Consider the following 24,987-nt stretch of genomic DNA (forward strand, 5'->3'; position numbering starts at 1 on the left):
CAAAACAAATATGACAAATACAAACAGTGTCAAGATTCTTATAGTATCTTTCTAAAAAGAAAAATTTCTTTTTCCATATCTTGACCATTGACTTCCCCTGCCTTTTCACCTTCGATTTTATATCCTTAATCTATTTTATAACCATTTCTTCTGAAAGAAAAAAAAAAAAAAAAAATTAATTACATCAAATTATCTTTTCAACACCTTACTAGTAAATACATCACCATAATAATACCTCATCCTAGTTCTTCTTAATTCAATCTTATCAATTTCTTAACTTAATCTAAGTCTTAATCTTGCTCCTCGCATCAAATCTAATTCTTCTATCCTTAAGATTACTGCTAATAACATAAAAACTTGAAATATCTCCTTTCATATACAAACAAAAATATAACAGAGTATTGTTGACAGTATTCACCCTCCACTTTCGATTTGCCGTGTTAGACTACTTTAAATTTTGTTTAAGACTTCACCCCACACCCCCTCTGTCCATTATTCTTCTCCTGGTGGCATCGGCACTGAACATCCGTGTAACTTCTCTCTCCCAACGTCCACAGATCCAGGCACAGTCCATGTCTCTTCTTGCCACGAGTTCAGAGGTGTCCATCTCATCATCTCCCTGCTTCTTCGGTTCTTTGTAACGTTCCTTTTCTTCTTGTAAATACCTTAATTCTCTGTCCCTGGCCCCCGAGCTCACACCCCGGGGACTGGATATAACAAATCTTAACGTCGCCTTGGGGCTGCCACCCCCAAAAAGCGAATTTCTTCTCCGAAGTTGCTCACTCAGTTCTCTCCATCTTTCCATCCACTCTCTCAGCTCATTAGCAAGACATTCTTCATAAGTGTCAAAAGTTTTAAAAGCCTCCTCTGTGGGCAATTGGTTCCCTTTCAGATCCCCACACAAGACTTTGACTTTTCTATAAACAAGTTCCACCTTCAAGGCAATGAGTCTCTGTTCATCTGTTAGTCCAGAGTTCAATACCAGTTCAAGGACAAAACCCAGCATACTGGCAGAGGAGGAGGAAGTGGGTGTTGTATTTCTGCTCTCCTCTTTGTTCAACGCCATTTTTCTGTGCTGAAGCGCAAACACCGCAACTTTAAATGGAGATATTTTCCTCTAATTAACTGCCCGAAAAAAGAGTTTGCCAGTCTCATGTGTCAATTTTAGCTACATTGAAACCAGTTCTGTAGCAGTAAACCCTCATTTGGTTACATTCTTCGGCTCGAAGGGAGGGAGGCAGGCTACCTTTCCCCTTCCCCCCGGATCGTTCCAAAAACGCGATTTTTAATCCAAATCTTTACTCACGACCACCGGGTTTTTAGCTCCATTCTTCGCAGGTAGAACTTGGACGCTCACCGCGGGCTTTGTCGCCGCATTTGCATCCCGGTTGGGGCATGTCCCCTGAAGCCCGGCTCCGGTTGTCCCTTCACCCCCACTCCCCCTTTACAGGGGGGGCAGGGGAAGGGTTCGGAGCCTCCGCGGGCACAGCCGGGGAGCCCAGGGTGCGGGACGCTCTTCCCGCACCCCAAACGGAGCCGCGCGCTGCGGTAGCGCGGCTCCTGACCCCCGGGATGGACAAGGCGCCTCGAGACCGAGGCAGCCTTCGACCACCCGGCGATGGCGTCGCCGCCGGAAGTCCCCGGTAAATACATTTTACCTGCTAACCCCCCAGAGAACTTTGTTCAACTAAAGTATGTTCATCAGAGCACAGCTTCCATTGCAAATTAACTTGGTACTGCAGATGATGACTTTCACAATATGCCTACTTTATGCTGTGAAATATTCCGTGAGGAGTCACTTATGACAACATGGCACTGTGTCAGTGGCTTTAGAGATGGAGGGAAATATGCAGTGAATAGGTGTGAAACTGAAGAAAATGATCTGTGCACAAATAAACAGAAACGTAATTCTGTAACTCCAAGAATACTTACTGATACATGTGTGCTTCTCAGGCTTTCTTCACTGAACAAAAGCTAAGTCCAAGTATCTCAAAACAATTAAGCAATATCATTAGAAGCACTGGAAGCCAGACTCTGTAACCCACTTGAAATCAATGGCGAGTTTGTAATGTTGTTCCAGTAACTTACAGCTGAAGCAAAGTCCTATTTGCTCACTTACCATAAAAGGGATCAAACTGTTGAAGCTTAATAGGCCACGCCCTTCCAGAATCTCAGAATGCTGTGAGGGTAAATCTCCTTTAATCATGAAGCAACTCCTTTATTAGGAATAAGTCTGAAAGCGAGGAAGCAACTGAGGCAGAAATCTCAAGGAAGATGGCCCTGTGTCAGACATACAGATTCACGTTACCTGCAATTGCTGGGAACTGTCATTAAGATTGTCTTCCCGGCGTCTAGCTTCTTCTAGCATCTGTGCACTCTTTTTCTTCTCCACTTGTTCTTTATGCTTCAGATTTGCTACCTTTTTATTCTGATCTTTAATTTGCCTGTAAAGGGGAAAGCAAGTATTCAAAAGCTTGGGCAAATCTACATTTGAAATTTGCAGTTATAAAATGCAGGGTAGAACAATTCTTCTGTATTTTCAGCAATGGTGTAGATTTGGCAAAGTTATTCACTGCAGCAACCCATTTTCAGTTAAGAGACCAAAGTTGACAAAATCTTATGAAATGAAATACTTCTGCACACAATAAATTATACAATGGAGTTCTAGAACTGGCCCCAAGGCTGTGCTTGAGTTCAAAAACTGAATATGCACTATGGTGACTCTTTTTAAAGACAAGATGAGAACATATTGAGATGAAGCCTACAGTGTTAAGTCTTCTGGAAACGTGGCTATTACTTCATACAACTTTAAGAAAAAATATGGAAACCACACCTTACATCACAATGAGGAAAGCCAAAGAATTGATTAAAGAGAGAAACTCCCACACTTTACAAGTCTGAGGTAATACTTCTAAATTCCTGGGAAGCAGCATCTCATTTTCTGTGCTGTGTATCTTGGAGTAAGACTACTACATCATTACTGTAGGTTAAAAAGGGAAGAAAAATGGGTGGAAATTCTTCATGAACAAAACTACTGAGAGAACCCACACAGTTGATTTAGGAACCCTTTAATCTCAACAATCCACCAGCAGCTGCATCTTAAGGGGGAGAAATCTACTATATATTTTGCAAAGTAGCTTGCCCTTTTGTTTGTTCTGATGTTGCTCGAGATATTGTTGCCACACTTGGCACAAGGTTTCCTGTGGTGCGGTTGGTGTCTTTGTCAACATTTGGATGCTAGACACCAATTTAATTCAAAATGGCAGACTTAAAACATGACTTTGGTGTGACTTCATCTGGTTTTTCAAGGTAACATTGCCAAACACAGTACAAGGGTGTCATGTGACAAAGACACATGAGAGCAGGAACAGCTGTTGATGCCTAACTGCTATAACTGTTGTTCAGTGCTATGTGACAGGTGGGTAGCCGTCTTGGTCTGCCATAGTCAAAACAAAATAAAATAAAAAATTCTTTCCAGTAGCACCTTAGAGACCAACTAAGTTTGTTCTTGGTATGAGCTTTCGTTTGCACTGAAGAAGTGTGCACGCACACGAAAGCTCATACCAAGAACAAACTTAGTTGGTCTCTAAGGTGCTACTGGAAAGAATTTTTTATTTTATTTTTAGTGCTATGTGAGTTACTGACTGGTACCTTGACTGTGGTGACTAGTTTCTCTTAGAGTGTGTGCCAGTATAGAGAAGAGCCTGTATTCTATATGTGATCTATTTTTAAGAAGTTTATTTGAAACTTAATAAAAGTTTTTATTTGTTTCAATGAAAACTCTGTTTAAATAATTCCCGCTGTGCGTCAAAGGGTACCTGAGATGGGGGTTTCATTGCTGTTTGAATGTTGGGTGCCATTCTGAATCAAGATAGCAAACTGAAATGTGACTTTGCCCAGTTTTTTTTCTTTTTTTGGCTTAGGTGAATTCATCTCTTGATATATCATTGTCAAACTTTGCATGAGGGTTCCTGAGGTGGGAGCAGTGGGGGCATCATCAATGTTTTGATGCCAGGCACCATTCGGAATCAAGATGACAGACCAAAACATTACTTTGGCATTACTTCATCCAGTTTTTAGTGTGGCAGATCCAAATTCACCAGTAACGCTATCCATTTAAAAATCACATTTTTTTTTGGTTTCTAAAAATTCTCAGGCAGTGCCAGGCACTTCCTGCTAGTAACCTATGATCCCAGATATGGAAATGCTTTGAAACAAAACATCTATCCATGTAAGCAAGTTTCAGCACTGCATCACTGTCTGGAATAGTTTAACAGCAGATGAGGTGATTAACCTGTTTATGTTTGTAGTATATCACTTTAGAGTGCAGATGGAAATTCACATGACTGAAATTTCTTCCATAATGTACATAATAAACCTTTACAAATAAAAACTTTGATAAGATTTCTAACTCAGCCTTCTTTACATGCTAGCTTTATTATGTATTGGATTTTTACTGATTGACATATACTCCCTCACATGGGCAAGCCCTCACTACAGTCTGACATGCTATAGTGAAGGCACAGATTTGCCACCTCATCTGCTGTTTCTGAGAAAGATGAACAAAATAACACAATATGGTGGCCAATAACAATGGCACTAAACACTATTTATAGACTAATACAAATGATCATAAATTGCAACCAAAGTCTCTAAATCTTCTTCACCAGTCACGGTAGAATAATTCAAAAGTTCGATATATACATAATAATTACATATATTGTAATTTCAGCTTGTTAAGAAATTGAACTGCATCCTTCTCATATTAATTCTTACAAGTCTGGCTGATGAAGAATTGCTCAAGATTGGCTGATGAAGCATTGAACGAAACAGATTGGTTATCCGGAAACTCTGTTCCGGCGATATTTGGTGACAGATTATGTACATATCGAACTTTTGAATTATTCTACCGCGACTGGTAAAGAAGATTTAGGTTTTTTTGAAGGATATTGTTATTGTTTTGATTCTGTAAACCGCTTTGATTACTTTATATTATGAAGTGGCCTGTAAATCTTTTGTTGTTGTTGATAATAATACCACCACTAAATAAGCATGTTCAGGTGTACATTTCAAGCTCAGTCCCTGCTGTCATTTTTAAGGTGAATGGAAATTAATGCTTTAGTGATGTTTTACACTTGGAATATGTCTCCAGAGGCTCAATCCACAGAATTCATAGTGTTAAGGCAAAGGAGAATTCCTTGGTAGTGGGTAGTGCTGCAGGGTTTGCACATGCTCAGTGTCTCAAAGATGTTTCACCTTGGCATTGTTATTCAGAATCTATTTTTATATCATTGTTGCCACATGGGAGGCCCCAGGAATTGTGTTTAGTGGCCTTGACATCCTGCCTCTTTTGTAGGAATGTAAGAGGCTCCTCTTATGTGCTACACTCACGGACTATGTGGCTCAACCACTGTGCAAAAGCTTTCTGAATGACTCTCACCCCCAAGATGAAGAATAAGCAAAATAGAACAGTAGCCTGCAATTTAACAAACTGCTGTTTTAAGATAAGAGAGGCTTTAAAGCTGTTAGCCAAAGAATGACTATTTAGTTATGTTGAATATTAGACATTTGGATACTCTTTGATTAGATAGTCTTTTGACCTTGTTTGCTCCAGCTGATGACCCAGAGAAGATTAGGCCATGCCTGCAGCCCATCTGTTCTGCTAACAGTTAACCTAAGAGGCCTTTTTGACATTTACGAGGCTGAGGAGCGTTCTCTTTGCAAGTATGCCATCTATGGAAGAAATGTGGAGGTGTAATGTCAGATTTATATCACACTCTTTTTCCACCAAAAAAGACTCCTATGTGGCCAGAGAATCAATGTATTCCAATGTTTATATTTCAATATATATGATCAAGATTAAGTAGTTTGCAACACACACTCTCTCAGGGAGAATGGCCACCTTTAGAGGTTAGAGAGCAGGTGGCGACTCAAATTCTGACTCATTGTTATAACAGCTATTGTTTCGTACTATTATTTCAATAGATCACTGTTCTATGGTTTTACTTCTTTACAAAATGTTTATATATGTTAACTTGCAATACATTCTTATTTGCATTATTTTCCAGTTTAGACTTTTTAATTCACCACACCACTAATTTACTGTAACAATAAATTAACTGCTACAAATAAAATGTGCATAAAGATTCCTTTCCACGTATTGGATTTACTCTTGAGTAGTTGTAAAGATCACAGGTGACACATGTGAGGTGCACATCACCTCACATTTCAGGGCATATGCGGCTACACACTAACTGTTGCAGTGCCCATTTCTATGGTAACATGCGAAGCAGGGAAATAGTGGGGGAGCAAACTCAGCAGACTGGCCTGCAAAAGTTCTGTCCCTCTGAACAAGAAGCTTCTCTTCAGCTGATAAAAACTACCTGTGCAGTCCCACTCAACGTTAGTGCCAGGGCTAAATGGCATTTTGGAATCATTCCTAAATCTTTTGGGAAGAACAGACAACAGTGTCTAAAGTATTAATTGGATGCTTTTTATAAATAAAATATTTATGTTAAAAGAAATTAAAACAGGGATTTTTAAAGCAACCCCCCTATAAAGTAAATAAGAAGAAGACCCATCCTGCAATGTCATTTAAAGAGAAGATGAATTCCTCTCATCATTTATGCCTCAGACACAATGCAACAACTAAAAAAAATCATTATGCTTTTGAAAGGAGTTAATGTAGCACTGTTAAAACAAATGCTAGCTAGTTCAAACAGTCCATTAGGAGTTCTGTTTGCGAGCTTCTTGCCACAAGTCCTCGTCATTTTCTTACACTGCTCTTCACTTTTCCATGGCATTTATAAGACAAGGCAACCAATGCCAATGAAAACAGTCCTTGTTGCTAGAAGTCATGAAAATATAACTAGCCTGTTGTATGTATGCCAGCAAGAAGCCCCAAATGGGTTTTCAGAGAGGGGTGGGTGGATTTTATATCCTGAAACCAAGAAACCCCAGGTTTTAAAAACAAATTCCATGTACAGATAAGTATAGAGGAAGGGGAAGGGAAGTAGAATTGAAAATTGAGATGGGTGGATAGGAGAAGTCAACTTTGTACCTAACCATTAGAATAGGTCTCAAGAGAGTTCAAAGGTGTAGGTAAGATCAAGCAGCAGATTAATTCTAGCCACTCTACCCTGTACTTATTTTCTCATTATTTTAATCTCATCAGTATTTTGCAAACTTCACAAAATTATATCATCTTCTAAACTTACTAGAGTTTCTGTGTCTATACATCTTCATCTGAAAAGTTTCATGGGCGATACCTAATCAGGTCCTATACCTTCTCCCCAGCACCCACTATCTAATCAGGGATTTGTAACTACCCACTTCCCCTTTTAATGATTCTAGAAGGGTTACAATCTATCCTTTGGAAAACCCTGATCCCTAACTATTTTTCCAAAATTAGACAAATTGTTTCTGTCCCTTCCTCCATATTCTTTCCAAAAATGTACTGAACTCCTTCCTTTGGGAGGCCAGCCATTTGAGAAACACAGACTGCATCTATGTGTAGTTCATTTTTAAAGAATTATTTAGAATTATTTTTTTAGAAGCGTTAGTAGTAGACTTCAAGAGGCAGGAAGGAAAGGCTAAAATCCTCCTTGGAAGGTGAAGGTTCCAACCCATCTCCAGGCTTGATAAGCAATTAAACATTGAGGTAGGTTGCTGTGTTGGTCTGATGCAGTCGAAATAAATAAAAATAAAAATAAAAAATTGACCAGTAGCACCTTAGAGACCAACTAAGTTGTTCTGAGTATAAGCTTTCGTGTGCATGCACACTTCTTCAGATACACTTCTTTGTGTATCTGAAGAAGTGTGCATGCACACAAAAGCTTATACCCAGAACTTAGTTGGTCTCTAAGGTGCTACTGGACAATTTTTAAGCAATTAAACAGTGAGTAATCACAACCAAAAACCTGTGTAAGAATTGGCCTAAATCTAGCAAAAGCAATTAAGAAAGCTAGGTTGAATTTCTACCAAAGCAACACAACAGAGTAGAGCCCAGTTTTTTCAGTCTTAAACAGTGTGCAAAAGACTGCATCTCTACTCTTAACAAAGATGTGAATCAGTATGCAGGGTGAGCAGAACAGTCTCTCCCTATAAGAAGAGGAATTCATCAAGCAAAAAATTATTTAGGCATTTGCCTGAACATGCAAAGCCTCCAAATATGGATGGGGACAGGGAGGTGCACACAAACTGCACCCCAAACATCTTTACACATCATGCTCTTCCTCTCCCACCCCTCCGCATGTTGTGTGGGTCTGCAGTGGGGCTTGTTCACACTTCTCTGTGTGACTGTGCTCAAGGGAATGCAAGCAGAAGTCTCCCACAGACCTTCACTATGCAGTCAAGGGCTGAGAGGGGCATGGTGTGTTGGGAGAGGGGTTTGTAAATGTGCCCCTGCCCACAGTTTGAATCCTTGTTCACTAGAGCACACCTCTTCACTGTTCAAATGGCAGTAGGCCAGTCATTGTTGGAGTCTCTAACACAGAACATCTGAGGGGGGGGGGGCAATGAATTCCTTACAGTCACATACTTTGCCAGTGACTGATCCCATGTAAGGCTGGAAGACTTTTATAATGCCTTGTAAAAGGTATGAACTTGTGGCTGCATCACACATTTCTTGCGTGGGGAGAAAATAACAGAGGCACCTGTGCCCCTGAGTGAGCTAGAATCTTATCTGGTGCTATAAAGGGCAATACAATTTCTCTGCTGACGGGTTAGAGTACTTGTGCAACTTCTTCTTTTAATAATGCCTAAAGTTAGCAAATGGGCCCAAATGCTGGCAAATGCTCCTCTTGCATTAGTGGCACAGAGATTGATAACAGGAACCCAAGTTCCTGAAGGTCTGAGGGTAGACGAGGTCACCACCTTGTGGAAGCCAAGCAGGTCTGGGTCGTGTTACTGCCTGGATGGTGACCTCTTGGGAACCACACATACATCAACTTGGATTCCATGATGGAAGGAAAGTGAGATTGAAATGCGAAAAAATAAATAAAATGAAATAAATAAGTAAGTGCTATTCCCTGGAACTCATTTTGGTTTAGTTTTGGTAAACCATAAAACATACATGGTTTATAGTGGGTAGGGGGACTCTACAAGCTATATAATGGCTGTCTACTTTGTCACTAATAGGTGCACATAAATCATCTGTTATTAATTTTTTTTAAAAAAAAACCTCTGGAGGCTGTATTTGCTGGAATAATCTGATGCACATAAATTAAGTTTGAATAATAACCTCAATTATCTTTCTAATGATGTCACACTGGATAATTTGTTTACTTTGGGATATGTTAACATGACGATATATTGTAATTTAAACATTTTACATAATGGTAAATGAAAGCACTGTGCTCTATCAAATTCCCTAAAAAACAATCTCTGCTGCCCCTAAATAATTTCCCATGTGGCGCTTTCAAAAGCATTGTGAGAAGTCAACAACACAGGGAGAGAATGAATGTGCATACATGTGCTGAACCCTACAATATCTGAAAATTATTTTAAAATAATAGTATAAATATTATACTCATTAAACATTTATTTGTAATGGTGTTTGGGTGAGTGTTGTTAAGTTGAATGTTTCATTTTAAACTACTGCTGAACTGTTTGGAAAGTCTAGAAAGATAGGAATAAAATTCATATTGTCCCAAGATGAATGTTCTAAAATGTTTGGGATATAGGGGTGGAATCTGAGGTTGTCCTATGCTACTAACCTTATGGTTGGAATTTGAAGACTGCATAAGTATGCATCTAAGTATGTCCTATATCTGGCTGATTCATACAATATTTGGAAGGCCACCCAATACAGACATATAAGGCAATTAATATCATGCTATAAGCTGATTGAAGAGAGAAGCAGTCATTCTAAATAGCCACACACCCTGCTTTTGGTTTGCTTGTATGTTTAATTTGTTATTATTTCCAGAGGGGTCTCAGTCAACCCCTACCATTACATATATTAAAAAATAGTTTGAGGCAGAGTGAGGAAATAGAGGATATATAAAAGAAGGTGTGGGCTAGAGGATGAGATGGTTGGACAGTGTTCTCGAAGCGACTGGCATGAGTTTGGCCAAACTGCGGGAGGCAGTGGAGGTTAGGGGTGCCTGGCGTGCTCTGGTCCATGGGGTCACGAAGAGTCGGACATGACTGAATGACTGAACAACAACAACAGAAGACTTATGAAGCAGCTGAATTTGAGGATAGCACAGAACCAGAATATTCAAAACTTGTGAAAAAATTGTGCATATGTGCATTTGCACACGTGTGCAAGAATGCTTACTTGGCCAGTAAGTTGCAAGACAATTACTTCATCATAAACTCAGCAGGGTAACTTTATTAGTGTTGCACTGAGACCATTTCTGTAATATGAACTAAAAATCAAAATATTTAAAAGGACTTTGGCTTTCAAATGCTGATTATCAGTAGGCCAGTACAGTAGCTGTCCTTAAGATATAAGAAGTTACTCTAATTCTGCTATATGCATTTCAGAGTTAGAAACTGCAACTATTCGTACTTAGAAAATCAGCTGAACATTTTTTCTCTAGAGAATAGAGATGACTTTTTAAATTAGAGCCTTTACACCATTTCCTTTTTTATAAAACTCCTTGACAATTATGCCATTTCACTGCAAACTTCTGGCACATGCCTTTAGGGCGAACATATGTTCAGTATTGCTCATGTCTAGCTGGTGAAATGTGATAAGATCTCTTTCCTGCTGGCTTCTTACCCAACTAGAAATTAAAGCACTATTTTGCTTGGTTTTTTTTTTTTTTAAATTATCCTTTATGGTCTTATGCTCCAAACTATTTCAGACCTGACTGGAAACATACCTGGCTAGAAGAACACTGGGATTTGCCAGCCCTGTCTTCCATGTTTCACCATCTTCCCCCATATGGCATTAATAAAGCCAAATGCTAAATTTTCTGGGGTTCTATGGCACACTCAGGATATGAATTACTGTAACAATGTGTTTTTAATTTTTCTCCCACTAGAGGCGATGAAATCAGGTAGTGTTACTGTTATTCTTGCTTCCCAAGTTTATTCTCCTCTATATATGGGTAAGTGGAGTTATTACCAGTGGGGATGCTGATCAATAGCTCAACACAGGCTTTTGTTGTAAGTTTGGTTATACAAATATTTTTGGAACTTTAATAACTTCCTTTTGATTATTCTTGCAACTTGCAAAAAAGAAACATGTGCAACTTTGGCATAACAACCAGAGTGGTCTTTCTGACAATAGTACAGCACACCATAATATCCTAAATTAGAAATATATCCTGCATACTCAAAATTTTGCAAGTGTTCAAATGTACATAAAACAAGTATTCACAAGTTCAAAGCTAGCCTCTAAATGGTATATTTCCCCCTCAAAGCAGCCCTCTATATTTGCAAAAGCATTGAAAACAATGTCCCATACAATCCTTATTTTAAAAATATGTGTACTGATCAGCTAATTCATTACTCTCATTGTTCTTGTTTAGTCATGTCCGACTCTTCGTGACCCCATGGACCAGAGCACAGCAGGCACTCCTGTCTTCCACTGCCTCCCGCAGTTTGGTCAGACTCATGTTGGTAGTTTCATGAACAATGCCCAACCATCTCATCCTCTGTCATCCCATTCTCCTTCTGCCCTCCATCTTTCCCAACATCAGGGTCTTTTCCAGGGAGTCTTCTCTTCTCATGAGGTGGCCAAAGTATTGGAGCCTCAGCTTCAGGATCTGCCATTCCAGTGACAGGGCTGATTTCCTTCAGAATGGATATGTTTGATCTTCTTGCAGTCCATGGGACTCTCAAGAGTCTCCTCCAGCACCATAATTCAAAAGCATCAATTCTCCAGTGATCAGCCTTCTTTATGGTCCAGCTCTCACTTCCATACATTACTACTGGAAAAACCATAGCTTTAACTATACAGACCTTTGTCGGCAAGGTGATGTCTCTGCTTTTTAAGATGCTGTCTAGGTTTGTCATAGCTTTTCTCCCAAGAAGCAGGCGTCTTCTAATTTCATGACTACTGTCACCATCTGCAGTGATCATGGCGCCCAAGAAAGCAAAATCTCTCACTGCCTCCATTTCTTCCCCTTCTATTTGCCAGGAGGTGATGGGACCAGTGGCCATGATCTTAAGTTTTTTTTATGTTGAGCTTCAGACCATATTTTGCGCTCTCCTCTTTCACCCTCATTAAAAGGTTCTTTAATTCCTCCTCACTTTCTGCCATCAAGGTTGTGTCATCAGCATATCTGAGGTTGTTGATATTTCTTCCGGCAATCTTAATTCCGGCTTGGGATTCATCCAGCCCAGCCTTTCACATGATGAATTCTGCATATAAGTTAAATAAGCATGGAGACAATATACAGCCTTGTCGTACTCCTTTCCCAATTTTGAACCAATCAGTTGTTCCATATCCAGTTCTAACTGTAGCTTCTTGTCCCACATAGAGATTTCTCAGGAGACAGATGAGGTGATCAGGCACTCCCATTTCTTTAAGAGTTTGCTGTGGTCGACACAGTCAAATGCTTTTGCGTAGTCAATGAAGCAGAAGTAGATGTTTTTCTGGAACTGTCTAGCTTTCTCCATAATCCAGTGCATGTTTGCAATTTGGTCTCTGGTTCCTCTGCCCCTTCGAAATCCAGCATGCACTTCTGGGAGTTCTTGGTCCACATACTGCTTAAGCCTGCCTTGTAGAATTTTAAGCATAACCTTGCTAGCGTGTGAAATGAGCGCAATTGTGCGGTAGTTGGGAGCATTCTTTGGCACTGCCCTTTGGGATTGGGATGTAGACTGATCTTCTCCAATCCTCTGGCCACTGTTGAGTTTTCCAAAGTTGCTGGCATATTGAGTGAAGCACCTTAACAGCATAATCTTTTAAAATTTTAAATAGTTCAGCTGGAATATCATCACTTTCACTGGCCTTGTTATTAGCAGTGCTTTCTAAGGCCCATTTGACTTCACTCTCCAGGATGTCTGGCTCAAGGTCAGCAACCACACTACCTGGTGTATTCTTGCCACCTCTTCTTGATGTCTTCTGCTTCTGTTAGGTCCTTTCCACTTTTGTCCTTGATTATTGTAACTTTGTACGAAATGTTCCTTTCATATCTCCATTACTCTCATACAATGGGATTATTTTGCAAACAGTCACAACCCGTAAGTATAGGGCAGGTTTAAAACTTTGTATCAAAGACATAAAACACACACACACACACACACACTGATTAAGAAGGACAACCAAAGCTCCTGGGTCTCCCAATAGTTGGCGATTCAACTGATTTTCTAATTACAAAGAGAAGTACCACTCAGGACCCTCTTATTTTCAGGTACAGGCTCAAAATGATAAAATTGACTAAAGTCTGCCCATGCATACAGATAAATCAGTAAGGTGTAGAAAAAGTGAACCTTTGAAAGATGTGGCAACGGGCAGACCATACGGATTCAAGATGGCCCATAGCCACTATTGATACATTGTACTCACACTTCATTGGCCTCTCCCTCACCAGGCAGAAGATGGAGAATCTGAACTTGGATGAGGTGACACAGAGGCTACAATGCAGATACTCAGTGCAGGACTGGAGGAAGCCAGACAATGTACTGGCTGTCCCACTCTCCCCTGCTCATCATACTGATAAGAATTTGCTAATGTCGGAACAAACAACAATAACTATTGTCAGCACATCCAAGTTTTGTGCTATAAACTGCTCTGTAGTCCAGCTCCCCTATATAGAGAAAGATATTTCTGATCCCGTCTTCTAGAGAAGAAAATTGGGTTTCAGTGTTTCACTACCTCAGTTGTAGATGTACCTGTCTAATAAAATCCTTAAATTAGTATGTACTGACCTTGAAGTGAGGCTGAACCAAGCAGCAAATCCAGGGTAGGAAATGTGAAAGAGAAAGTTAGAGAAAAGGTTAATGAGGATACACTCCAAAGTTAAGACATCAAGAAAAGTGACAAAGGAGCAGCACAGCATCAGAAAGCAAGACAAGAAAGAAAGGCAAGGCTTTTTCAACCAAAATCCTCCATTCTGGTAAACTTCCCAGCAACAAAAAGAATTATTTATAATTTTTTATTTAATTAATTTCTATACCACCCTATACCCGAAGGTCTCAGGGCAGTTCAAACTACCCAATTAGATTACACCATTCAACACACAAGGAGCACTCCAGAAAATGCCTTCTTTTTTACTGTTTTGTTTCCTTTCTTGGAGTAGTAGTATAAAGACAACTCCAAAGTTTGCATGAATCAAACAGGAAAGCAACTGTCTACTGCTTGAGAGAATATTTTATGGAACATAGACGTAAGCAGGATGACGGTTCTGGGAAATCAGACAACTTTATTCAGGCTGCCTCCCTATCAGATTTAAAATTTATTCCAAGAAAATATCCTAATTTATCTCAACAAGAAGGCCAAAATTAAGCGAATCAATACATCACAAGCCTTCATGTGTTGCTCATAAAACTTTAAGAAAATCCAGGAACTACTTATCATTTTGTATGAACTCTTCAAACACCTAAGAACATTTTCAAGCTTGCTGTCAAGTCAGCTATATTTTAAGTCTATATAATGAGGTGCAATCTAAAAAACAATAATGAACATGCTACTTCTAGACAGTTCCCTCCAACACTATGGACTGGTAGGCATGCTAAAGAATATCTGTTGGAGGTTACTGCACAGCCATGGGCCTCAGGAGTTCATTATTGCCTTTTTTTGCTAATTCTAACACCCTGTTTTCAGAGTTATCTATGGTCAATTTCACTGATAAATATGAGATTGACAGACAAAATCAAAGCAGCATTATTCTTCATCTTCTTGATTTAGCAAGTTGCAAAGAAAGTTTTGTGTTGTTTTTACAAGCTAAAATTATGGCTATTTAGGACAATCATTCAACCCAGATCATGATCTTTCTCATCAGGAACAATATACTGTTCCTCCTCTCCAAGACAATAATGCATGTGGGAAACAGATCACTAAATGACATATAAACGTTCAAGAAACAGTCATGGCAACCTATGAACTGGCTCTATCTTAAATGTACTCTAGGTGTGCAGTACAAATATTCTGATCCAGAAGTGACCACCAGAACTCTTGACTTACTAGCAAAAATATGTATTGAGTAAAAGTTAAGTTATTATTTGCTCTCTTACTCAGTTTTACTCAAGAGCTTCCTACTATATATAACTGTAAGCCAGTTTAAGGCTACTTTTAAAAGGTTATATCCAAACCATCAGGTTGATTAGGGTGTAATGCACATTTTTTCCCCAAATAGATGCATTGCCTCATTTCAAAGTCATTTCATTGGATTAAATATACCAACGATAAAGGTAAAGTGACCCTTGACCATTAGGTCCAGCCGCGAACAACTCTGGGGTTGTGGTGCTCATCTCGCTTTACTGGCCGAGAGAGCCGGTGTACAGCTTTCGGGTCATGTGGCCAGCATGACTAAGCCGCTTCTGGCGAACCAGAGCAGCGCACAGAAACGCCGTTTACCTTCCCGCTGGAGCGGTACCTATTTATCTACTTAAACTTGACGTGCTTTCAAACTGCTAGGTTGGCAGGAGCAGGGACCAAACAACGGGAGCTCACCCCGTCGCAGGGATTCGAAATGTCGACCTTCTGATCGGCAAGCCCTAGGCTCTGTGGTTTAGACCACAGCGCCACCCATGTCCCAACTATACAAATTGCTAAAAACTGAAGACTGCCACTTCAAAAGAAATGTGATTAGAAACATAGTGGATCTCATACTTGACAGACCACCACTAATGATACCAGTGAATTCAGCTAAAAAGTTACCTGCTGCTCTGAAAGTTAACTTTCAACTGCAAGCTGTCCACTTTAGATACATTTACAACAAGAAAACAGATTTTAAAGCAGCTGTGTTTCAAAAAAAGTTATCAGCTTAGAACCTACTGATTTTGGGTCAGTATTACACTGCAGCTACTTACTATTTACTCTAATATCTCAGAGGGATTGGGGTAAGGAAAGTATACAGTAGAAGTCAGAAAAGGATAATGAAACATCTACTTCGGATTATTTATGACCAAATTTATTTTTCCGCTGTAAAAATGTCCTTTTTTCTTTTGCCAGCATCAAGGACAGGGCCAGAAATGACTGATGAGATGTGCTTTATTCAGTTAAATGTCAAAGACCTCAGAGAGAGAAAAATAAACATTACCTATTTTGTTTTCTACAAGACTTTGTATTGATACAAATTTAATAGCAGGCAACAAAAATATAGCAGGCACTGGAAGCTTGTGACCTGGCAGTTCATCAACTAGCCAAAAACCCTGCTGATTGCTTTATACATTTAGAACATGCCTAGAATTGCAGAGCAGCTTGGAAACACTCCATTTAAATGTACAACATCCTTTTAAAAACCTACATCAGTGAAATTGACTTAAATACAAAAGAGCAAGCAACTTCCCCAAACAAAGCAGGCCTGAGCAAGCAAGAACAGTTAGAACGAGACAACTCATGTTACAAAATAATGCAACCATTATTGCAAGCAACATTTTTCTCCAAGCACACATGCTACCCACATTCCTTACATTAAGAAGCAGCCTCCAAGCTTTAAGTGTATACCTTGATACAATGTGTTACAAAATTGAGGGGAAATGGTACAGAGGGTGAAGTGATGTATTTCTAAATAAAGTTTGAGCAAAGTTCAATAATTTCAGGTCATTTCACTGCTTCAATATGAGCTAAGCATATGGCTTAAAGATGACACAATCCTCAAACTAGCATTTTAAAAATTCTGTTTATTTTGGGAAAGTCTTCCCTCCAGTCCCCTCCCTGGCTTCCAATGAAGCAGTCTTCATTGGATTCCCTGAACAGAACATCACTGGAGCTGCAGTTGCAGTTTGTCACAGTTACATGGGCAGACTCAGTATTGGGTCCAACTCAAGTGGCGGATGAGGGTTGGATTCTTAGACCACTTGGGCAGGGGGTTGGGTATCCCCCAAGGGAGCCTGGGAGGTGCTTCCTGTCCAAATACCCAAAAGGGGCAGAAAGGCCTTAGTATCCTTATTAGTGATTGGGGGGCGGAGGGTCTCTGGATATGAAGCATGTCAATAGGTGACCAGCGACAGTGGCCAAACCCTACTTCTTATCCATAAACTAGCAGGCAGGCTGGTTGATTACTAGATGCATACACAATGCCTATGCCCAAACCTGCATAAATCTATAATCAATACAGTTGTGGCCTTATCTGATCCCAGCACTGGTGCCTTGTGTCTTAACTGCCTGTTCACCCCCCACTCGTCATGGCTTCACTGCACTCGGGCCCGCAACTAGTTATCAACATCTTATTAAGGAAAAGTGAATGATGGGCACCTTGAAGAGAATGAAAAGTTACACAAAATACTCACGCTCATACAGGTTTATGTGCCTGCATTTGTGTAGGGATCAGTATCAAAGGCCCTGTTCTCTGACCTGCCAGCAAGAGCTGTTGAGTTAACAGGGCTCGCTCAGTGGTGACCCCATATCCCATGAGACCCAGGGTATTATCACAACTATGTGCTTTTCTTTTAATTAGAATAAAACCCTACAAAATATATATTTTTATCTTAGTTCCTGTTCAGTTGGATTGTGCCGTACTAGAAAAAAATATATATAGATGGAGCTGTAAACCATCTTATGGGGTGCAGTGTGCCTTCAAAGACAAATTAAATAAATATTTAAATAAATAAGCAAGATGTTTCAGAGTTGTGTGTTATCTTTCAGTTTTCTCATTCTAATTTAAAAAAAAAAAAACACACACACACAATAGATTTTATATAGGTTTGAAAGCACAAGTGAGCCAAACAGCTTGAAACTGAAATGGTCTGAAAGTACTGGAGCTATAGTGCGGGAATTCACAGAAATACAACCACCAAAAGAAGAGGAGGTCAAAATACAAGTCATTAAAAAATGCTGGTAATATGATACCAGCAGAACTAGTGCTCTAAGTCGTATTCCAGGGTCTAAAAATGTTGCATAAATCCAATTAAAGTGGCACATTGGCAGACATACACACACTGACTACAGCAAACCCCAGCAGAAATTGCAGCCAGTTAGCAGAAAGCAGCATTCCGCCAGCAAGAAACAATAGCCTTGTAAGAAACTCACTTTCCTAAAAAGTCCCATACAAACCCCCCTACAGGCTGGGATGGAGGGACAGACACCTGGTAGGGGGAGCATATTCTGTGCGAAGCGTGCCTTCTGAGAAAAGGCATTGCCAAAAAACCACAGGCACAAAACAACCCAAGGGAACCAGGAAAGACAGAGAGGGAGAACACAAAAGAAACATCAATGAAACATTAGATGACTGTGGGATGACAATACATAAAGAGAGCAAGTAATTAGTAAAAGGAACTAGAAAGCCAGACATTTGATACGCGAACAGAACTGCGTAAAAACAAAGCCATTCACAAATTGGGTGCATTCGTCGTTTGATTTTCAACTTAATCTATTGAAGTGCTTTCACCTGTTCAAAAAGAGCTAAGAACTAGCCTCTGATGATGCAATCCTAAACACGTTGAATAGGGAGTAGCTCCACTGAACATAGTGGAACACTTGCAGGATTGCAGGCACTTTGGGGGCCCTGAAGTTCTTAAGGAGGGGGCCAGGCTCCCTCAATATTGGGTGGTGATGTGACCAGCACATTGCACAACGTGGTGCATAATAATAATAATAATAATAATAATAATAATAATAATAATAATTTATTATTTATACCCCACCCATCTGGCTGGGCTTCCCCAGCCACTCTGAGCGGCTTCCAGCAGAATATTAAAATACAATGATTCATCAAATATTAAAAGCTTCCCTAAACAGGGCTGCCTTCAGATGTCTTCTAAAACTCCGATAGTTGTTTATTTCTTTGACATCGAATGAGAGGGTGTTCCACAGGGCGGGCGCCACTACCGAGAAGGTCATCTGCCTGGTTCCCTGTAACTTCACTTTTCGCAGGGAGGGAACTGCCAGAAGGCCCTCGGTGCTGGACCTAAGTGTCCAGGCAGAATGATGGGGGTGGAGACGCTCCTTCAGGTATTCTGGGCCGAGGCCATTTAGGGTTTTAAAGGTCAGCACCAACACTCTGAATTGTGCCCGGAAATGTACTGGGAGCCAATGTAGGTCTTTCAGGACCTGTGCATGACATCAGTCATCAGTCCCCTCAATAAGCGGGGGCAAGTTGGTGCTCCTGTAGGATTGCATTGTAATTCAGCTCCCTTCCACATTAAGTTTCTTCTATTCTACCTAGAGTCTGGCTGTGTTCTGCTTCCATCATTCTTTTTGCCATATACTGTATTTACTTTTATTTCTGGGAAGCAGCTATGGAATAACTAATTGATAACATCATCAACTCATTTCATCTTTTTCTCTCATTTATGGAACCCTGGTATAGAGGCAGTAGGTAGTCTGGCTCCAGCTTGGAAAGCTATTTTTATCAGCCAACTTCCCTATGGTAAGGTACTAGGTGTGTAAGTAAAAGCTGCAGGGGAAGCTAATGCTACAAATGTGGTGTGTCTCAGTCAAGTTAGTTAATCTAGTGGTGTCTCCTGTACAAATTAAAAATGTATGTTTCAGAATAATCAACTATGATTTTAAAAAAGTGATTTTTCTTGCTATCTCTTACAGATTGGAAGAATGTGGTAACAAAGGATGATCTCAAATACTGTACATTTCCCCTCCAATTTGAAATGGAACCATATTATCTTCAGTTTCAAATGGAGAGTAATAAACTCTATTGAGAATTCATCCTTCAAGACTGTAGGTTACACTAAGAAAAATGAACGATCCATTTACATTTATTGTACAGCAGAAATTCTGAGAGAAGACTAACAAAGTTCTCCATAATGACTGACCTTGGAAGAAGTGGAAAAGAAAGATGGTGGGATTTAGAAACATTTTAAATGTAAAAAGATGACAGGAAAAACTCAAAAGATTATTCCAAGGTTTTAAATCTCTATGATAAGGAAGGTAACAATATTTTCAACAGTGATAGAGAATTCTGCATAGATTTTTGCATCCAAACATGCATATTGGTAGGATACAGAGAAATGCAAAATTGGACCAAAATCAAATACTGGTGGAGAAAGTTAAATTTGGGAGATATCTATGTAAGACTGACAAATTAAATTTCAAGAATATTATGTAAAACTTCTGCAGTTCTATTTCAACTGTCCTAACAGACATTTTGGAATTCAAAAATAAAGAAAATTACATATTTTCCCCTTGTGGCCAACAGAACACCATTCATGGAAATGTTCAAAGTTTCATTGAAAAATAATGAATACTGTATTGATTTTCAAAGCTCTCTACTGTTTCAAAGAAACAGGAATAGATACCATCCAAGGTAACAAACTTGAACTGATAATCCAACTGAGAGGCTTCATGCCAGTTAATTATCTGTGTGTTCCTAATGAATTAAGAATATTGTTTTGGCATCTTTGAGTAGATTCTGCACATCAAAGAAGATAAAAATATGAAGCAGTAACACCAAGTATTTACAGATGTGCAAATTCTCCCTACAATAAATTCTCTTGATTATATTCTCTGGAGTTCTGAGTAGATATCTTTATACAAATGTTGCCCATTAATATGAAACATATTCAACATCTAACTCAACATTGAAATATTAAGTCAGATGAACAAATTTTGGGCAATGAGGGAGCGCCAAGCAGCTACTGCATTTCAAGAATTAATATATTCATCAAGGAAAATTCTACTCAGGTGGTGGTCTTAATTTATGTGATTTTCCTGGCACTTGACAAAATGCAGTTGAATCCATATGAAATAATGTTAAGGAAACCCATTCCGGCAAAAGAGGAAAAGTTAGTGCACGGCCAAGAAATGAGCCTCCATATTGTACCTTTCAAGGCAACTGTTGGTCAAACTGTAAATAATAATTATATGTCACTGTTTTAAAATGGACTAAGAGTTTACGACTGCAGTTCAGAACAAATTTTAAAAGCCTAATAAATGGCTAATAGTTTTGTTCCATTTTCCATCTAAGGTGTTGTTCCCATGACTTCTCTAATGACCCAACTGCTAGCTGTTCTAATCTAGTGGGGATATTAAGTCCTACCTAATTTCTCTCCATAGAAAAAGATTGGCTTGGGGAAACCACATTACTAATAAAGTATTACCAAGAAGCGCATTTTTAGTTGTAAGATGCCTTGAGTCTTTGTCAGGGAAAAAGGAGAGATGTAAATACATGTGTAATAATATAATAAGAAGTGGAAATTCTGTTTCAAAGCTACTAAGTGGTATTCTCCTGTTTAATTTCATATGGCTACAGAACAAGTTCTCATATAGGCAGAATTAGTCCTCACATCAAGTTGCATATTAAAAATGCTTAGTATTATCTGTGCTACTTTTACTATAGTAAATCATATAAATTTGTCAGGTTCAAGTATGCATGTACTGTACATGAAACTAAAGCCAGTTTCACTGAGCTACCATCGTTTCCTACAATTGCACTTTTGCTCCTACTATTTAAAAGAGATCCCAGAAACATCAGCATACCTTTTGAAACAGGCAGGAAAAAAGCAAAAACCCTTAACTAACTTTTAGAAACTCCCCCAATGCCCTATTTTGAATGGCAATAAGTTGAAAACCTGCCAACAGGCTTCTTTCTCCTACCCTTCTCACCTTTCTAGTTCTGCTATCTTCTTGTCTTTATCATTCTTCTCATTCTCCATCTCTTTCAGGATTTCTAGCAGACGATCCAGTTCAGCTTGAGCCTTACTGGATTCTTCCCGGTAGCGAGCCACATCTCTTTCCAATTGCTGAAATCGGTCACTCATCTCTGGACTGGCCCTAGCCTCCAATGTTGCTTCATGAGCCTGCACAAAAAAGTATTCCAAGAGTTATTCTTTGTATCCATATTCACATTTGTAACAGAAAACATTCTGTTCCCAAGACACGACACAGGAGTCCTGCTGTATCAAACCAAAGCTCCATCTAGTCCACCATCTTGTATCCAACTCTGACCAGTCAGCTTGTGAAAAACATGCTAACCCTGCAATCTCTTATCTTACTACTTTTCTATCTAGCCCCAATGACTGAGATGTTCTTGCCAGGAACTTTACCAGGGCACATTCCAAGAATCATCTCAAATGCACAGGTTTGACGGGGAGGGATAGGCATCCTTTCCCACTTCTTGCCTTCTTGTTGTTAAACAACATTTCTCTCTATGTGCAATCTATACCTCAGTCAGGAAACTCACTCCACTGAGCCTCAGACCCTTTGCTGCTACTCATGACCTACTTGATAAAATAAAATTAAAAAATACAGGAAGGCCTTTTGTCCCTATCTGTCACTTCCCAATGATCCTAAGAAATGATGCAGTAGAGCAGGATAGAGGGAGGAGAGCAGCGTTTCAATACTTTTTCACAGCAGGAAAAATTTGGAAATGGCACTTGCCAGTTTTGCAAGCTTCAGGCATTAGAGGACAGGTCTATATTTGGACATGACCACTGTCTTGGGGAGGCTAGGCCCTGGCAGTGACTGGCCCAAGGCCACCAAGTTACGTTCATCACTGATCACAGATGTGAACCCATATATTTCGCTACTAGCTCATGCATTTATTGACTTCTCTTGTGGTGGGGGTGGGTGAAACAGCGGCTACGGAATTTCTTTGGGGGGCTGTGAAGCTGTGCATTAAAAAAAATCCAAAGTAGATTTCACTAGCCTGAAGTCTGTTCACATCTGCTGCAAATTACTTATTACTATTAAAAGGAAAATATAAACTAAATGTGGTAGAGTGGGTGATTTTCTTTCCATAATCTAAAGTTCAAGGAGGAAAATAGTAGTTGTTCCATGTATTGTTTTTATCTACACCAGAGTTTCTCTTCTCTTATCCTTTCCCTCTTTAATGTATAAGTTTTGCTCTCAATGGGAATGAATATCAACTTGCCCACTTGCACCTTCCCCTACTTCCCCTTTGCCTTTGTCACAGCTGTCACACACTGAGTCAACACATTCCTGGTCAGGTACTGTCAGTTTAGACCCCATGAGGGTATATATGAAATTAAGATTTTCTTTCACCCTGGCATACACCACTCTACCATTGTTTACAGTGAACTGCATTTGCCATTTTACAGCGCATTCACTCAATTTGGCGAGGTCCTTCAGGAGTTCTTCACAATCTCTTTTTGTTTTAACAACTGAACAATTCAGTATTGTCAACAAGCTTGGCCACCTCACTGTTCACCCCTAAAGTCTGAGTACTGATTCCTCTGGGCTCCACTATCTACATCACTCCATTCAGAGAACTGCCCATTTATGCCTACTCTCTTTTATTCTGTTACTTACCGGTAGCCAGTTCCTGATCCACAACAGGACCTCTCATTGTATTCCATGACTGTTACATTTACACAGAAGCCTTGGTTGAGTTACCTTGTTGAATGCTTTTTGAAAGTCCAAGTGCATTATGTCAACTGGATCACCTCTATCTATATGCTTACTGACACTCTTAAAGGTAGGTTTATGAAACCAGACTTGCCCTTGCAGGAACCATGCCACCTATGCTTCTTCTATATGCTTGGTTATTTTATCTTTAACAATACTTCCCACATGTTTTCCCATCAAAAAAGTTAAGCCTATTGGTCTGTAATTTCCAGGATTCTCCCTGAATTCCTTTTTAAAAACTAGTGTTGCCTTGGCACCTTTCCAGTTCTCAGGTATGGAGAAAGCTGGTCAGAGGGACAACTTACATATTTTTGTTATAGGATTCGCATTTTCACATTTGAGTTGAATTCTCAGCTGGATGCCCTCCAGACTCAGCAATGTGTCAGTTTTTATTTTGTATATTAAGTCTAGAACTTAATCTCTTATCACCACTATATGCCTCAGTTCCTCAGACTCCCTTCCTGCAAAGGTTAGTTCAGGCACTGGGATCTGCTCTATATCTTACAATGTGAGGACAGGTAAAAATAAAAAATTCAGCTTCTCACCAATCTTCTTACCCTCCTTTAGCACGCACCCAAAAGTCCAACTTCCTTCCTAGATGGTTTCCTGCTACCAATATATTAAAATAACTTATTGTTGATCTTAGTCTTTTTAGCACTGTGCTGCGCAAAAATTTTTTAGCATCCCTTACTGTCTGCCCACATTTATTTTGCCAAAGTTTGTGTTCCTTTGTTCTCTTCATTAGGGCAAGTCTTCCAATTCTTGAAGGAATTCTTCTTGCCTCTGATAGCTTCTTCAGCTCTGCTCATTAAGCATGCCAGCATCCTCATGGTACCTTTCCTGATCTGCAATATACACTCTCAAGCATTTTGGAATGATTTCATAGACATATAGAATTGTAGGGTTGGAAAGGATCCCAAAGGTCATCTATTCCAATACACTACAATGCAGGAATTACAGCTGAAGAATCCCTGACAGAGCCTCTGTTTAAAATCCTTCAATGAAGTAGAGTCTACCACCTCCTATGATACTTCACATATAAAAAATAGGATCTGAAAAATACAGATTAGAAAAGCAACTAAGCAGAGAAGCAGAGAGGCAGCAGAACTATAAGCTGATTAAATTAAAAAACTAGAAAAAAGCAACAAGCCCACATCCATTGTCTGACCTAGGCATGACAGCCTTGAAATTTTTCACTGTCTCCTGGGCATGGAATACAAAGACACAAGAGACTACACATGCAGAAAAAGCACAATCAAATGGGGTTGGCTATGGCCTTCCAGTTTGTCATAACACTTACTGGCTTGGATGGGTGACTCAATAAGACTTCAGGATGCTAAGGAGAAAGACAGGAAAAGAGGGGAAGAATTGGGGAAAGGAACAGTGCAAGAGAGAGAGAGAAATGTAACACAATCTACAGAAAGATGTAGAGACATTCATTGTAGGAGAAAAGGAGCTGATTGTAGATTTAGGATTTAATCTGAAGTAGAGATTTTAACCAAATCCAGTCTTTATTTTCCCTTTAATGGATTTTTCTGCTTCAGTCTTTGGATACATCTCTTTCGGGTAGTGAGCAGAAGTCTGGATAACCACTGGCTATACAA

The 24,987-nt window shown here is 39.6% G+C and overlaps 1 protein-coding gene across 18 annotated transcripts in view; it reads right to left on the reverse strand.

Moving 5' to 3' along the window:
• ERC1 (ELKS/RAB6-interacting/CAST family member 1) overlaps positions 1-24,987 on the reverse strand; it is a 160,057-nt gene that overhangs the window by 82,130 nt on the left and 52,940 nt on the right. For 7 of the 18 annotated variants that reach the window (XM_033161554.1, XM_033161558.1, XM_033161553.1 and 4 more), the window contains 4 exons: positions 24,684-24,719; positions 21,623-21,816; positions 13,831-13,842; positions 2,309-2,444 (listed from right to left, as the gene is read on the reverse strand). In XM_033161554.1, the coding sequence (XP_033017445.1) occupies positions 2,309-2,444; positions 13,831-13,842; positions 21,623-21,816; positions 24,684-24,719 (378 nt within the window). The remainder of the gene's footprint in view (positions 1-2,308; positions 2,445-13,830; positions 13,843-21,622; positions 21,817-24,683; positions 24,720-24,987) is intronic. The other 11 variants (XM_033161555.1, XM_033161552.1, XM_033161567.1 and 8 more) reach the window with 3 other exon arrangements.

Source organism: Lacerta agilis, chromosome 10, assembly GCF_009819535.1.
Source record: "Lacerta agilis isolate rLacAgi1 chromosome 10, rLacAgi1.pri, whole genome shotgun sequence".
Lineage (NCBI taxonomy): Eukaryota > Metazoa > Chordata > Lepidosauria > Squamata > Lacertidae > Lacerta > Lacerta agilis.